This window comes from Scomber japonicus, chromosome 4 (genome assembly GCF_027409825.1).
Source record: "Scomber japonicus isolate fScoJap1 chromosome 4, fScoJap1.pri, whole genome shotgun sequence".
Classification (NCBI taxonomy): Eukaryota; Metazoa; Chordata; class Actinopteri; order Scombriformes; family Scombridae; genus Scomber; species Scomber japonicus.
Genome location: NC_070581.1, coordinates 15,201,027 through 15,214,742, shown reverse-complemented (window position 1 = coordinate 15,214,742; position 13,716 = coordinate 15,201,027). Strand labels below are relative to the sequence as shown.

Genomic DNA, 13,716 nt, shown 5'->3' with positions numbered 1-13,716 from the left:
TGGCAAAAAGTAGCTTTCATTCATTCAGTACTACACAAATAATAAATAAATGCACTCACACAGATGGCAGCTTTGCTTATTTCATTTCTTTCTACCAGCCAAATGCTAATGTCTTCATCCTCTTTTTTTTACCAATCAGAATGACTTCCCATCCACGGTTATGACCCGCTCTGGCTTGTCCCTGGAAGAGCTGCGCATTGTGGAGGGTCAGGGTCAGAGTTCAGAGGTCATCACACCCTCGGAAGAGCTCAACAGAATCACTGACATGGGTATGGCTGCCAGACCTACACCTCTCCACTCATACTCTTCGACCTCTCAGCCCACTGGGAAACACTCTTGGCAGATGGTCCTCCTTGAATGCAAAGGAGGACTTAAAATGTTTAGTTATGGAAATGAGACTGATGCAGTTTGTCTTGTTTTGTGGAGGAATGTGTACAAAGGCTGTTTGATGTCTAAACAGAAGAATGTGCCCTCCATATAACGAGCCTTATAGCATGCAATTGTGCAGAGCTTAGAATTCGTATGCAGGTCGCAACCCATGATCGCAAGTGCAGTTTCAATAAATCACAGCCAAAGTGCTAACCTTCCCCCCTGTGGCTTTCTTCAGATCTCAAGCTGGGTAACATCGCAGACACCAAGCTGAGCTGTGGTGATGGTCTGGCAGGCCAGCTGGAGGTGGGTAGCATCTTCACCTTCCGTGTTACTGTGCTCCAGGCCAGCGGCATCCCGCCTGAGTACGCTGACATCTTCTGCCAATTCAAGTAAGTTCACAATCCTAAAAAAAAAGTCTCAATATAAGAGCTTTATAATTGTACATATCACTGTCCCTTGTGGTGTTATATCTAACTGTTAAAATATAGTAGTTATATTGAATGTATAATTGTGTATATATTTAAATTTTGCGAAAAAAGTGAATCATACCAATAAAAATAAAGTTTTACTTAGGGACAAAAGCTGTACAGGAGTAGTAGTTATTATAACAAAACAAATTTACATGGATGGGTATGACCCTTTGATTTGAGTACCAATCAAATACAAATCTAGAAGGCAGTTCAGTTATGCTTTATCCTTACCTCACCATCCTTAGTTTGGCAAATTCAAGCCACTGTAGTATAGTTCTAGATAAATTCTAATAGTTGATTTTGTTCAGTGGTATTTTGCACCATAAAAGAAAATGCTGATTGTGCAGAAACATCCTCATATTGTTTACTAATAAATGTGACATGCTGACACTCATTCATGTTTCCTTCTTCAGTTTCTTGCATCGTCATGACGAGGCTTTCTCCACCGAGCCTCTGAAGAACACCGGCAAAGGAGCACCTCTGGGCTTTTACCATGTCCAAAATGTGAGTGCACATGCACACACACACACGCACACACACACACAGGGAAACTTTACTTTAACACACTCTTTTCCCTGTTGCAACAGATTTCTGTAGAGGTGACAGAGTCTTTTATTGAGTACATCAAGACTAAGCCCATCGTCTTTGAAGTGTTCGGCCACTATCAGCAACACCCGCTGCATCTTCATGGCCAAGACCTGATCAGGTTGGTGGAGTCAATAAGGTAATTCTCTTGTGGATATGATTAATTGCTTCAAAGAAGAATTTAGAAGTGACAATTCATATTTGGAGCTCAGTTTTGTTAGAAAAGCTCTTTAGAAATACATGTTTTCAGTATGAGTTAATTCTTTATTTGTCTTAACAGTCCTCCAACAACATCAAGGAAATACTATCCTATTCCTATGCCTCTGTCTAAACCAGGTAAGAATTTTAATATCATTACACCATTTACTAAAACAGTAATATGTTGTGCTCCTGTCACCATCATAAAAACGTTTTTCTTCTGTTTGTTACGGTCAATATCAGCATGCCTCATATTTCCTCCCACTTTTCTTTCATTTCTTGCTTCCTCTGGATTTTTTGTCTCATATTTAATAATTTCCCCCACTATCCATAATCCTCTTACCCAACTCTGTCTGTCCTCCTCCACATCTCTTTTTTTTCCACTCATCCTCCACAAACTTTCTCATCATTCACACAACAACACACATTGCAAACCCAGACCATACACGTAAGATAGAGTTGATCCGCTACCTGGTGAGCGGTTATATGAATGGCAAGGTGCTAGACACGCTGTCCGAGCAAGCCAACGACCTCGCCTCCGCCGCTGTGGCTAGCCTGGAGGACGAGGCTGACCAGCTCTCTCACTTCCCCTTCCTCCCAGTGCCCAATGACCCTGTGCTAATCGTGCCCAGGCACCATGGTTGGTACTGCGGACACTGTAGTAGAAAAAACAGAGCAGGCATTAGATGCACTTGTGTTGTAGTGATTAGACTAGTGCTGCGCTTTGCTTTTGTGGTGCTCTGTGTCTGCAGGCTGTAGCACGATACACCTCTGCAGTGGTTGTATGTGCTACACCTTGCTGCAGTTCTATTTAAGTCCAGTCTACTCAGTCCTGAGCTCACACCTCCAGGTAAATCTGCAGCATGAGCTGAATGTTAAGCCAAATAATAAAATAAATACTTATCCTAATCATAGAAGATCACCAGGCACAGCATTCACAGCATAAATCAGAATCCAGAGGCTTAAGCCTTTATAGGTACAGCTGCTGTCCAATTAGGGTAGGTTTCGTGTGGAATAATGTTCATTTCAACCATATTGAACACAAATGAAGCTGTAGCTATGTGCCTCAGAGATTAGCCTGTTTCAATGAAAACATAATCCTGATGTGTCAGACAGCAGGGAGCTGTTAGTGGTGGTGTAATCTGTGATTTAGCTCCCCAAGCATCTCAGTATGTGCAACTGTTTGTTTGAATGTGATGTGTTGTAGTTCCTGTTTACCTTTATTTGACTTATGATGGATTTTATGATTAATCATAAATATTGAACATGTGTGTGTGGGCTCAGAGGGCTAATGGTTCAGGTTCCACGGTCAGCACTGTGTTCACATATTCAGCCTCCTTTTACTAATTCTATTTATGTTGTTAATATCTATCCCTTACTTTTATTCATCCACTTTGAAATTGAGGCAGATTGCAGTTTGTAATGTTCCATTTATGTGTGCTTGTCAGTTCCAGCCACCAAATTAAACACCATCACCAAGTCCAACCTGGGTCAGTGTGTCAGCAAGTATGACCTGCTGGTCTGGTTTGAGATCAGCGAGCTGGAGCCCACTGGAGAGTGAGTGTCTAGACATGTATCTCATATTCACATACAGCAGTAAATATATATATATTTTTGTTTACGTGTCTTAAATACAACTTCAAGTGCTTGATTTAAAAGATTTTACTTTGAACACATTACTTTGATTTTACTTTTGACGGAAGTATCCTGTTTTACAAATAGTGGACATCTCAGTTTTGGATGCAGTTCTTCAAATCCTCTTTTAAAAAAACACCATGAGATGTGATGTTTTAAGTGTCTCAACTCAACAGCATGTCCACTCTCCACAGGTACATCCCAGCTGTGGTGGATCACAGTGGAGGACTGCCTTGTCATGGCACCTACCTACTGCACCAGGTACTGGAGATCCACACCTTTTTTAAGAGTCATATACACTAATCATTAATTTAACAGTCAGTGAGGTTTGTACAAAAAATCTGATTTGACTTTTTGACTGTTTACCCACAGAAGCAAAAATGGCATGATAAATGCTATTTTTCTTTTTATTAAAATCATTTAGAAGCTTCATTTTGTTCTAGCTGTGTCTACTCTGATGCTAAGCTCCTGTCATCTTTGCTGCAGGGGATCCAGCGGAGGATCACAGTGACTCTCATCCATGAGAAGGGAAGTGAGCTGCACTGGAAGGACGTTCGTGAGCTGGTCGTGGGTGAGCAGCGTTCCCCTCAGGGATTACTAGTTCCACCTCGATACAGACAAAACACAGCTGAAGCACACAACACTGTCACTGTGGAAGATGAGAGGGTGTGGCTGTGTGATTGTTTCCTCATCATTCACACAGCAGTATTAGAAGGAAATATGATACAATACCTTTTATTGCTCAGTTTGTGAGACCGAACGGAAAATATCTCACACAGTTTCCTCGAGTCTGGGGAGTTGTGTCTGCTTCGCCTCAGGCTGCTTCTCTCTTGAAGCAGTTTATACTGTAGCTGTAGCTGATGGACCAAATAATTACATTTCACATTTCATACTTTAAGCTGCTGACAGTGTTATTCAGAGAGGACTCATGTGTTTGGAGTCTCGCTCCTGAACACTGTGACCATATGGCTGTTAATGGGCATACTGGCTGCAGTGTTCTCAACTATTAAACAACCCATCTCACCCAGTTCTTCTGTTAAGTGTTCATACGCTGTCAAAAGAAGCAATTAGAGCTTTGGTTGATAGCAGGGATTTCTGACCTGTCGTGCTTTTCTCTGCCTCATCAGGTCGCATCAGAAACAAGGCTGAAGTGGACGACACCGCTGCCGATGCCGTCCTGTCTCTCAACATTATTTCTGCCAAAAACATCAAGTCATCCCACAACTCCAACAGGTAGGTGAAATGTCCACTCTGAGTGTAAATCCATCTGTATCTGTGTACTGAGTGAAAGTTTGTTGGTGACATTCTGCTTATGTTCTGTTTTGGCCTATTTTGAAGCACACTAACATAAGTAATATTACCGCTAAGGCATTATTGTCACATACTGTAGCTCTTAAAAACAGTCACAGTTTATTTACAGTATGTGGGAATATCTGTTAGACCCATATGTATAGTATGTGTTCTTGCTTTTATTATTTGCTGAGGGAACATTGGAATCATTGCATGAGCTTTTCCATTTCCACTGCTGTTAATTTTCCTGTTAATTTGCTCCATTGTCTCATTGTTGCCTGACTCTTTGTGCTTCTCTCTGTTTTTTTTTTTCTCCGTTCACTCTCTCCTCCTGCTGCGGCTGGACTCTTGATTGTGCTCAGGCTTTCTATTGATAAGGATATTGATAGGTACCTGTGACCAGAGAACATAAGGCTCCTTCCGTGAAAGACCTTTATGCTTCTCTTTTAGCCCCTATAGATTCATAGAAATAAGTTCCTCACCGTTTGTGTTTTTTGTTAGTGTGTTGCATTCAGTCTGCCTTTACTTGCTTCAATATTTAGTGTCTGATAACAGATTTCCATTTCATGTATTTACGGGCAAGTAAAGGAAATCTGGTAAATGCAACTGCAACCCCTCTTTTTGTATTAGTTTGTGATTTTGTGACTCACTCCACTTTTAACCACAGTGGTGCCCAGATTACAAATGAATGTTTTCGTCAAGGCTGTTATTCACTGTGAGTCTTGACTCAATAACAACAAAGGCCAGTGAGGCACCCACAGGGCAGTCTGTCTGGCTCTCAGTCTGTGGGTAAGAGTGCCCCCTGCTGCCTAAGACAGGAACAGTATAAATGAGTCATCTGAAAGAGCCTCACAAATGGTCATCTTAGAAAACACGCAGACATAAATCTGTTAGTTTTTACATTGATAAAAGAAGAAGAGGAATGAGGGCGGATTCTACGTTCCATCCATTTAGATATTTAGATCTTAGTGATTATGAAAGTTCACATATTACTTCCTGTTTGTTGCAACATTAAACATGACATGCAGAACATATCAACCTTACATTCTGCATGCCACCTGTCTCTCTACGCTTGCGGCAATCTCTGCACATTCCTGACGTTCTGTTAACTAACGTGGCTCCTGCTCACGTTGTGTCTGTATTGTCAAGGTCTCACCTCAGTGTGTTTCCTCACATCTTGTCATGACTAGGGATAAGTGTGAGGGCCACTTCAGTCACTGCACAGTGCAGACAGCCTAATCTGTCAGGGCTGCGCTCATGAATATCTGACTCTCACTGTGGTTATTTACACGTTCTTTTACAAAATGAGGTTGTCCTGTAGTTAAATCACTGCTGCTGTTACTGTGCAGATCATACAAACTCTATATAGTTTGTAAAGCACTCACTAACTTAGGCTTAGAAAATAATATTGTGTGAACTCATATCTCTGTGTTTTTATTGAAAGCTGAAGGTTGTTTTTCTCTTGTTCAGGACCTTCTACCGCTTCGAGGCAGTGTGGGACAGCTCCCTGCACAACTCCCTTCTGCTAAACCGAGTCACTCCTTATGGAGAGAAGATCTACATGACTCTGTCTGCATACCTGGAGGTCCGTCACTTCTCTTCAGTGTTGTATCTTTTCACATTGAGCTCTATATAAAACCAATTGTTAATGTCGACAACAAACTGCGTCTCCTCTTCACAGCTGGACCATTGCATCCAGCCTGCCATTATTACCAAAGACATCTGCATGGTCTTCTACTCACGAGACGCAAAGATCTCCCCTCCTCGCTCCCTCAGGAACCTCTTTGGGAGTGGATATGCTAAAACCCCTGACTGGTAAGGTTGCAGGCTGCGTTACTGTGGCTGTTTCTATTACCTGAATTAAAGAGCATGTAATTGTCCTTAAGTTAGACACACGCACAGTTTACATCAGCAGCATTTCCTCTGCTTTATCACAGCAATCGAGTCACTGGCATCTACGAGCTGAGCTTGTGCAAGATGTCTGACACTGGAAGTCCAGGTGAGCAGTCTGAAAATCTACAACATCACTGAAAGAGATGTTTAAGACAAGCTGCTGGTTTGCCTTGAATTATGAGCACTTTATCTGAACAAGCTCCTTTGGTCCTGAGCAGGCATGCAGCGGAGGAGGAGGAAGGTCCTGGATACATCAGTGGCTTATGTGCGTGGAGAAGAGAACCTGGCTGGTTGGAGGCCCAGAGGAGACAGTCTCATCCTGGAGCACCAATGGGAGCTAGAGAAAATGGAGCAGCTGCACGAGGTGAGTTCTTTTAAGAAATTACAATCACCTGCAATGTTAAAGAAAAATATAAAAACTATATGCCTCTTTTATGCCACACTCATACCCTGCTCCTTTCCATCTGTCCAGGTGGAGAAGACCCGTCACCTGCTCCTGCTGAGGGAGAAGCTGGGAGAGGCTCCTCCAGTGGGAACAGCTCCCACCACCAAGTCCCTGAGCGAGTCGCTGTCCCCCAGCATGAGCTCAGGCACCCTGTCCACCTCCACCTCCATTTCCTCACAGATCTCCAGCACCACCTTCGAAAGCGCCATCACGCCCAGCGAGAGCAGTGGCTACGACTCCACCGACATCGAGAGCCTGGTGGATCGTGAGAAGGAGCTGGCCACTAAGGTGAGAGGAAACAATGAGCAGCCATTTATGCTTTGCTACATATTTACCAAATAGCAGCAGCAGCCTCTCCTCCTGTGCTATGAACTGACCCGTCTTGTTCTCTTGTAGTGCCTGCGCCTCATGACACATACCTTCAACAGTGAATACAACCAGGTGGTCAACAGTATTAGTGACTGCAAGGTGAGTTATTGTGGTGTCACACATTTCACTGAAGCTTTGTCCCAATTATATAGCAGCTAACAACACAATGTGTTACTAGAAAGTCTTTTAAGTTTGAGGAATTCTCAAAGTAGTGTTAAAAGCAGTTCAATGCATTCAAGTTGAGCTCAGACACCGTAATCATGGGTTGTCACATGATTCCAAATCATTCTTAGATAAGCATCTAATTTGTTGGTTACTTGAGTAGTGCTCCATCCAAATATAATATTGTTAGGTTAACAAACATAAACAGCGTGTCTCTATGTCTTTCTCTTCCTCTCCTCAGCTCTCCGACATCTCACCAATCGGACGCGACCCATCAGTGACCAGCTTCAGCAGCACCACCCTCACTCCCTCTTCCACCTGCCCTTCTCTGTCTGATTCCCGCTGTGGCTCCATGGACCAGAAGTAAAACTTCTATTTAATTTAAATCTATACCAGCTTACCCTTTTATATTTTTTCTGTCTGTGTTTAATTTCAAGCAGGGCCAAGCTTACTTTACATTTATTAACAGGTTGTTACCAACTTTGCTTTTCTTCTTAAGGACCCCAGAAAACAGCTCCCGTGCCTCCAGCCCCTCCTGCTCAGACTATGAAAACTTCCCGATGGTTCCCAGCCTGGAGACCTCTTACCTTGCACGTGCTGGGAAGAACGAATTCCTCAACTTGGTGCCTGATATTGAAGAAATGAGGCCAGGGTGAGAATGAATATGTTAGCTCTTTAGCTGTTATTTTAGCCTTAATGCTTTTACTTCTGGAATCTGGATGTTCTCATCTGAAAGCAAACTACATTGATCTCATTAGTCCTCACAAAAGCAAGCACCCTCTCAAATTAAACTGATTTTTAACTGGAGTCTCTTTTTTTTTTTTTTTTTTGCTCCTTATCAGATCGGTCGTGTCCAAGAAGGGATTCCTAAGCTTCATGGAGCCGCGCTCCAACTCGTGGGTGAAGCATTTTGTGGTTGTGCGCCGGCCTTACGTCTTCATCTACAACAGTGACAAGGACCCGGTGGAGCGGGGCGTCCTCAACCTCTCCACAGCACAGGTGGAATACAGTGAAGACCAGCAGGCCATGCTCAAGGTAGAGTTTCAAATTATCAAGCATGTTTTCACATCCCAGCATCTAACTTGCAGTTCCATGTGCAGTGTTAGAAATATCTGCTCTTTTTTCTTTTCAGACTCCCAACACATTCGCTGTGTGCACAAAACACAGAGGAATCCTCCTGCAGGCCAACAACGAGAAAGACATGAACGACTGGCTGTACGCGTTCAACCCTCTGCTAGCAGGAACGATAAGGTACCCACTCTTCTTTTAATTTTACACATGACATGAAGCAGCTTTCCATTCAGTCTTATCTCATCAAAATGTAAAACGTGTTGTTCCCACAGATCTAAGTTGGCGAGGAGGCGCAGCGGCCTCTTGAAGAACTGAGTGATGGGCACACAGGAAACCACAGCTTCCATTCTTTCTGAAGAGCATTTGAACATACCAAGTGTTAACACTTATTAATCATTGTGATTCTTGACGGTTTTCTCTTGTAAGTAGACTTGTGGCTTAAGTCTCCTTTCATGCGACTAAAATTTTGAGTTCCAGAAACATTTGCCTCCCCTCTCCCTCCAAAGACCCTCTGCCAACTTAGCGTCCCTCCTCTCTATTTCTCTGCCCCCCCCCCCTCCCTCCTCAGCTTTTTGTGTTTTTGTTTTTATGACAATGTTTGGGTCTAATTTTGTTCCGCTTCGTTGTCATTCCCTAACTCCCTAACTAGTAGCATGTTGTAATAGTCTACTTGTGTGTGCACGATTCTTCAGAAACTGTTTTTCTGGCCACTAATTTTCAGTTTGCCAATCATCTGTAAAAAAAAGAATTGTCTTTATCAGTGTTATTTGTCTCCCAAGTAGATTTTCTTTTTTGTTTTCTTATGGGGTTTTTTTTATTTTATTTTTATCATTAATATGCCCGCATGATGACTGCAGCAGTCCTCAGGAGAAGACCATATTTGCTTACTCAAAAAAAAAAAATTATGAATGAAATTATGAAGGGAAAATATACAAATATCTCCAAGTGACGTATCAGTTAACGCTCTGCTACAGAAAGCAAGGCTACTTCAAGAACTGTCGCTGCTATTTAATTCATAGGTTTTTTCTTCTCTTTATGAGATTTGCATCAGGCCATTGCCTCTTCCTAAAGTAGACTCTAGCTCCCCTGTAACGTCTCCTGAACAACATTTAGAAACAAACACAAAAATTGTCAACACTGAAAAATGAGTCAACGTCCAGACTCAGTGAGACACAAGGGCAGCACTGGATCTCCCACTGTCATCTGTGTGAAATTTAGATCCCACTCCTCAGTCCATGTATATACACCTACTCCGACCCCCCCCCCTCCCCCTTACCCCGATAGTGCCGTCAGTCAGTGAGTGATAACTTACAATCATGCATTTGTGTCAGCATCAAAACTACACGCTAACTGAATGAAACATGCAAAATGGACTATGATGATTTCACATCTCAGCCGTGAAAAACGTTACAAAGGATTTATTTTTTGTGTCTGCAGGAGTAGATATTTGTCCCTGTCCTTTTTGCTCTTTCATCTCACATAAGACACACAGTAAACAGGGTTTTTTAAGGGGAGGAGGAGGATGAGGAAGATAAGTCTAAAGAGAGAACGTCATTTGTACATACAGTCTGTTCTGGGATCAGTTCACTCTCATTTAAGACATTCCTCTCAGCTCCTCTTGCGTTCTTTTTTTCTCATTTTGAGCCTCAGACCTCAAGAAAGTTTCAACATGTGCTTTCTTTTTATGAACATACTGATGATACGGAAGACAAAACATGGTGAAATGGGAGAAGGAAGTAAAGCAAGAGAGTGAAGTTCTCTAAGCCTTGATGCCATTAGTTAATCGATGAAGCCGTTGCACGTTGCCTGGAGGGCCGATAGTGATCCAGTCTAACCCATATGACTTCCTTCACTGTCACACCAGTGTCGGGTTAAATCTCTGAAGTGAAGTACTTAGTATTCAGCAGTGGCGCACCACACGTTTGAATTTAAACCTCTTAACTCATCTAACTCTCATTGGGTTGATTCTAGTTTTTTTTCCTTCTTTTTCATTTTAACATTATTATTATTATTAACACTGTTGATTTTTTTTTCTATTATGCTTTTAATCATTCCATAGTGACGTTTTATATGAAATGTAACAGAGGGCATTTATTTCTTCATTTTTAACCAGCTGTATTGGTTGTTTTTGCACATTAACACATATCTATAGCAAGACAAGGGCAGATCACACATGTTGAGTCCAAGATTATTTTTTTGAAACATCATCTGAGTATCAGGAACACTGATAAGAGCACATATCAAGGCTACACTGGATAGCTGTTACTCAAAAGGTTTACTAGAAAGAAGTGATATTAAAAGGGACAAAATATACTCAAAAGGTTTTATTTCTGTTATTGTTTATGAAAATATTTGCTCTGTACATCGCACTACAGCTGCTACATTTGGCTCCTTGTAAATTACGACATTTCCGGTGCCTCTGTTTCTACAGACGGTGATAGTGTGATCAGTACAGATGGGTGGTAATAAACTCTGGCCAACCAACCAGTAGTATGCCTTCTGTATAGTTTGAAAGGGAATTAAAGTTTAAATGTGTTGAAACAGAGGTACCAATTTCCTATTATTAAATATCAGTGGAATTATTGGTGATGTATTGAATGTTTGCTGATGTTAAAGACAGAAAACATTCATCTCAGAAGTCAAATATCTCTGCCCCTCAGGTCAACCAACCTATTGGTGAGAGAAATAAAACCTGTTAGATTGGATTGTTAGTTTCTGAGAAACTGTTAAAGTTACCTTACAGGGGGGAAAAAAGCATTAAGAAAAAAACCAATCTATGCACTGATCAAGGCTCAAAGTGCAATCAAGCTGTGCATATTCAGCAGTGGCACATTGATACAAACGTTTTTCAGAGCAAACATTTTCACTTCAGCAACTAATTTGCAGAGGTATATTGTTTTGGATTGTGTATTTATTGTTTGCAATGTATATATTAGTTTGCAGCTCTTTGCACATATTAATAAAAGGTTCAACTAACTGATCAAATAAAGTCTGTGCGGTTTAGTTGTTCTACTCAGAATGAACCAAAATGAAGGTGTGGCAGCCTCGCCCTGTCTGAACGGGGAGAGAGTTGAATGTACTATGAAGATGTTTTGTTTTTTTCTCCATCATTTAGAAAGAAAAAAAAAAGGCAGGGGGTAAAAAGAGAGAACTAAAATGTAACCCACTGCACCCTCTCAGGGGAGGTGGGTTGAATTAGTGCTTCCTTTTTGATCAGAAAGGGGTTTTTGAGTGAAAGTCTGCTTTTGATTGGAAGAATATTTACTCACGACTCATGCTAGCCAGCTGTCTGAATTCTAACATAATAAAGTTGGTTTTTAACTCATTTCTTCTAATATCAGGGAATATAATACAAAGTAGCTAGTGATAACTAAGATGACAGTATACCATTGTTTGTGCTGGTGTCTTTCTTCACCTCAACACTTTTCCGTTGATGCCTTTCAAACAAAACTAGCCATGATATTTACCATTTTCCCCTCTGACAATTAATATCAGTTTTACTGCGTTTCCCTTTGGATTTGTTCACCAGAAGAAGAAAAAACAGACAAACCATGACATTAACACTGTACATTATTTGTCAGACTGGTTTCATTTTCATACTTATTTTGTAAATATCTGTGTTGTATGGAGCTTGAATTAAAATGTAAATATGTTTACTGTATTTGTAATAATTATAATCCATTCGCTGTATAGCATAGATGTGTCATGCAGATATCCTAATTCTGTGTATGGTAATCTTGCACCATTGAACTGTTTAGTGAATGAGGCAACAATAAAAGTGCAAATTGTGCATTAGCAGAACAAGTGATGCCTGTTTGTCTCCTCCCTTGTTTAGAGCGTGTTTGTCCTCTCCCGTGTAAAGCTCACATGCTTTTACATGTCTGGCCTTCGTCATGTGATTGTCCTGTAGAAGAGCATTTCTGATGGGAGAAAAATGCAAATAAAATGTTACAAATAAGAGACACAAAAACATACATGCTATGTAACACTCTAGACATTTTCAACTTAGTCATAGGATAAAAGGTTTAACTTGCTAAATCCAGTAGTAAGTCATCAATTTGACTTAAAAGGTTTTGTCTTTTCCTTTAATTAGGAATTAGTTTTCTTATAACTTAGACTTTGTGAGTCAAAAGTTTGCTTATTGCTTAATTTAGACTCCTTTTTTAACTTATCTGTGTCATATAAGGTTGTCCATATCCCTGACTTTCTATCTTTTTTTCTGGCAGACATGGGCCACTATTAGATTTTCAGCTGTTTTTAAACAGCTCATTTTGTACTTTAGAACCCTAAATTCAGTCTACACAGTCTAGTGCACTTTCTGACCAATTAAAATGAAATTCCACGGATTATAAAAACACATTCATACCATATTTTTACCTTCAACCTTGTAGACACTACTCCTTCCAGCCTCTCATGCATATAAAGAGGTGCTGACACTAAACTGGTTTAATGTAAAGTCATTTTTCCTTTGATCTGCTGCAGATTAACAGTAATTACAAGAAGAAATGTAGCATGGTTTATTAACTGTGTGAAATCCCATACTGCTAGAAGAAAGACTGGCAAGTATAATTTAGATCCACATAGACCTCTTTAGGAGGACATATTAAAATCTGATTTAAGTAATATGTATGTAATAAGGTTTGTCCCACAAGAAAAAGAGTTCAATTACCTATTGAAAAATGCTTTTAAAAAATTGCATATACTAATTTCCTCTCATTTAAGAATCATGAAGCTATAAATATATAAACATGTTTCAGTTCAAACGTTCAATTATGCCTCCAACTTCACAGTGTTTGTCATGTCATAAAAATGCCTGTAACAATAAGAAAAAACACATTTTGAGTGCTACTGTGAACATATGTTTGTTAAATACAAACAATTAGTAAAATACAAAATATAATATAATACTGATTAATATATAATACTTCAATTTCGATGCCCTATTAAAGAATAAAATGTCCGTACCACAGCAGTTTTTGCGATAAACTCATAAATTCTCATCATATTGAAAACTGTGGGTGTGTGTCTACGTAACGAGAGTGACGACCGCAGCAGCCAATGGTAACTCTGATACCTCTGCTCAGACTCCTGGACCAATCAGAATTCACGACAAACATCGCTTGAGTTCGCTGGACGTCATCTGATTGGTGGATACTCTGCGTCGGCGTACGTGAGCGTCCTTCTCCTCGTTACGTCACATCGAGGCGAGAAGGAGGAAGTTAAAAA

The 13,716-nt window shown here is 40.7% G+C and overlaps 1 protein-coding gene across 2 annotated transcripts in view; it reads left to right on the top strand.

Annotated features, from left to right (window-relative positions):
- kif1b (kinesin family member 1B) overlaps positions 1-12,294 on the top strand; it is a 57,379-nt gene extending 45,085 nt beyond the window's left edge. For both annotated transcript variants that reach the window (XM_053317761.1, XM_053317764.1), the window contains 20 exons: positions 140-269; positions 608-761; positions 1,256-1,346; positions 1,430-1,548; positions 1,708-1,763; positions 3,074-3,182; positions 3,455-3,521; positions 3,747-3,831; positions 4,388-4,493; positions 6,021-6,135; positions 6,232-6,365; positions 6,488-6,549; positions 6,662-6,807; positions 6,916-7,176; positions 7,285-7,356; positions 7,661-7,782; positions 7,919-8,071; positions 8,262-8,454; positions 8,552-8,670; positions 8,763-12,294. In XM_053317761.1, coding sequence (XP_053173736.1) covers positions 140-269; positions 608-761; positions 1,256-1,346; positions 1,430-1,548; positions 1,708-1,763; positions 3,074-3,182; positions 3,455-3,521; positions 3,747-3,831; positions 4,388-4,493; positions 6,021-6,135; positions 6,232-6,365; positions 6,488-6,549; positions 6,662-6,807; positions 6,916-7,176; positions 7,285-7,356; positions 7,661-7,782; positions 7,919-8,071; positions 8,262-8,454; positions 8,552-8,670; positions 8,763-8,805 — 2,337 coding nt within the window. In that variant the 3' untranslated portion in view covers positions 8,806-12,294. The remainder of the gene's footprint in view (positions 1-139; positions 270-607; positions 762-1,255; positions 1,347-1,429; positions 1,549-1,707; positions 1,764-3,073; positions 3,183-3,454; positions 3,522-3,746; positions 3,832-4,387; positions 4,494-6,020; positions 6,136-6,231; positions 6,366-6,487; positions 6,550-6,661; positions 6,808-6,915; positions 7,177-7,284; positions 7,357-7,660; positions 7,783-7,918; positions 8,072-8,261; positions 8,455-8,551; positions 8,671-8,762) is intronic.
- The last annotated feature ends 1,422 nt before the right edge of the window (positions 12,295-13,716 follow it).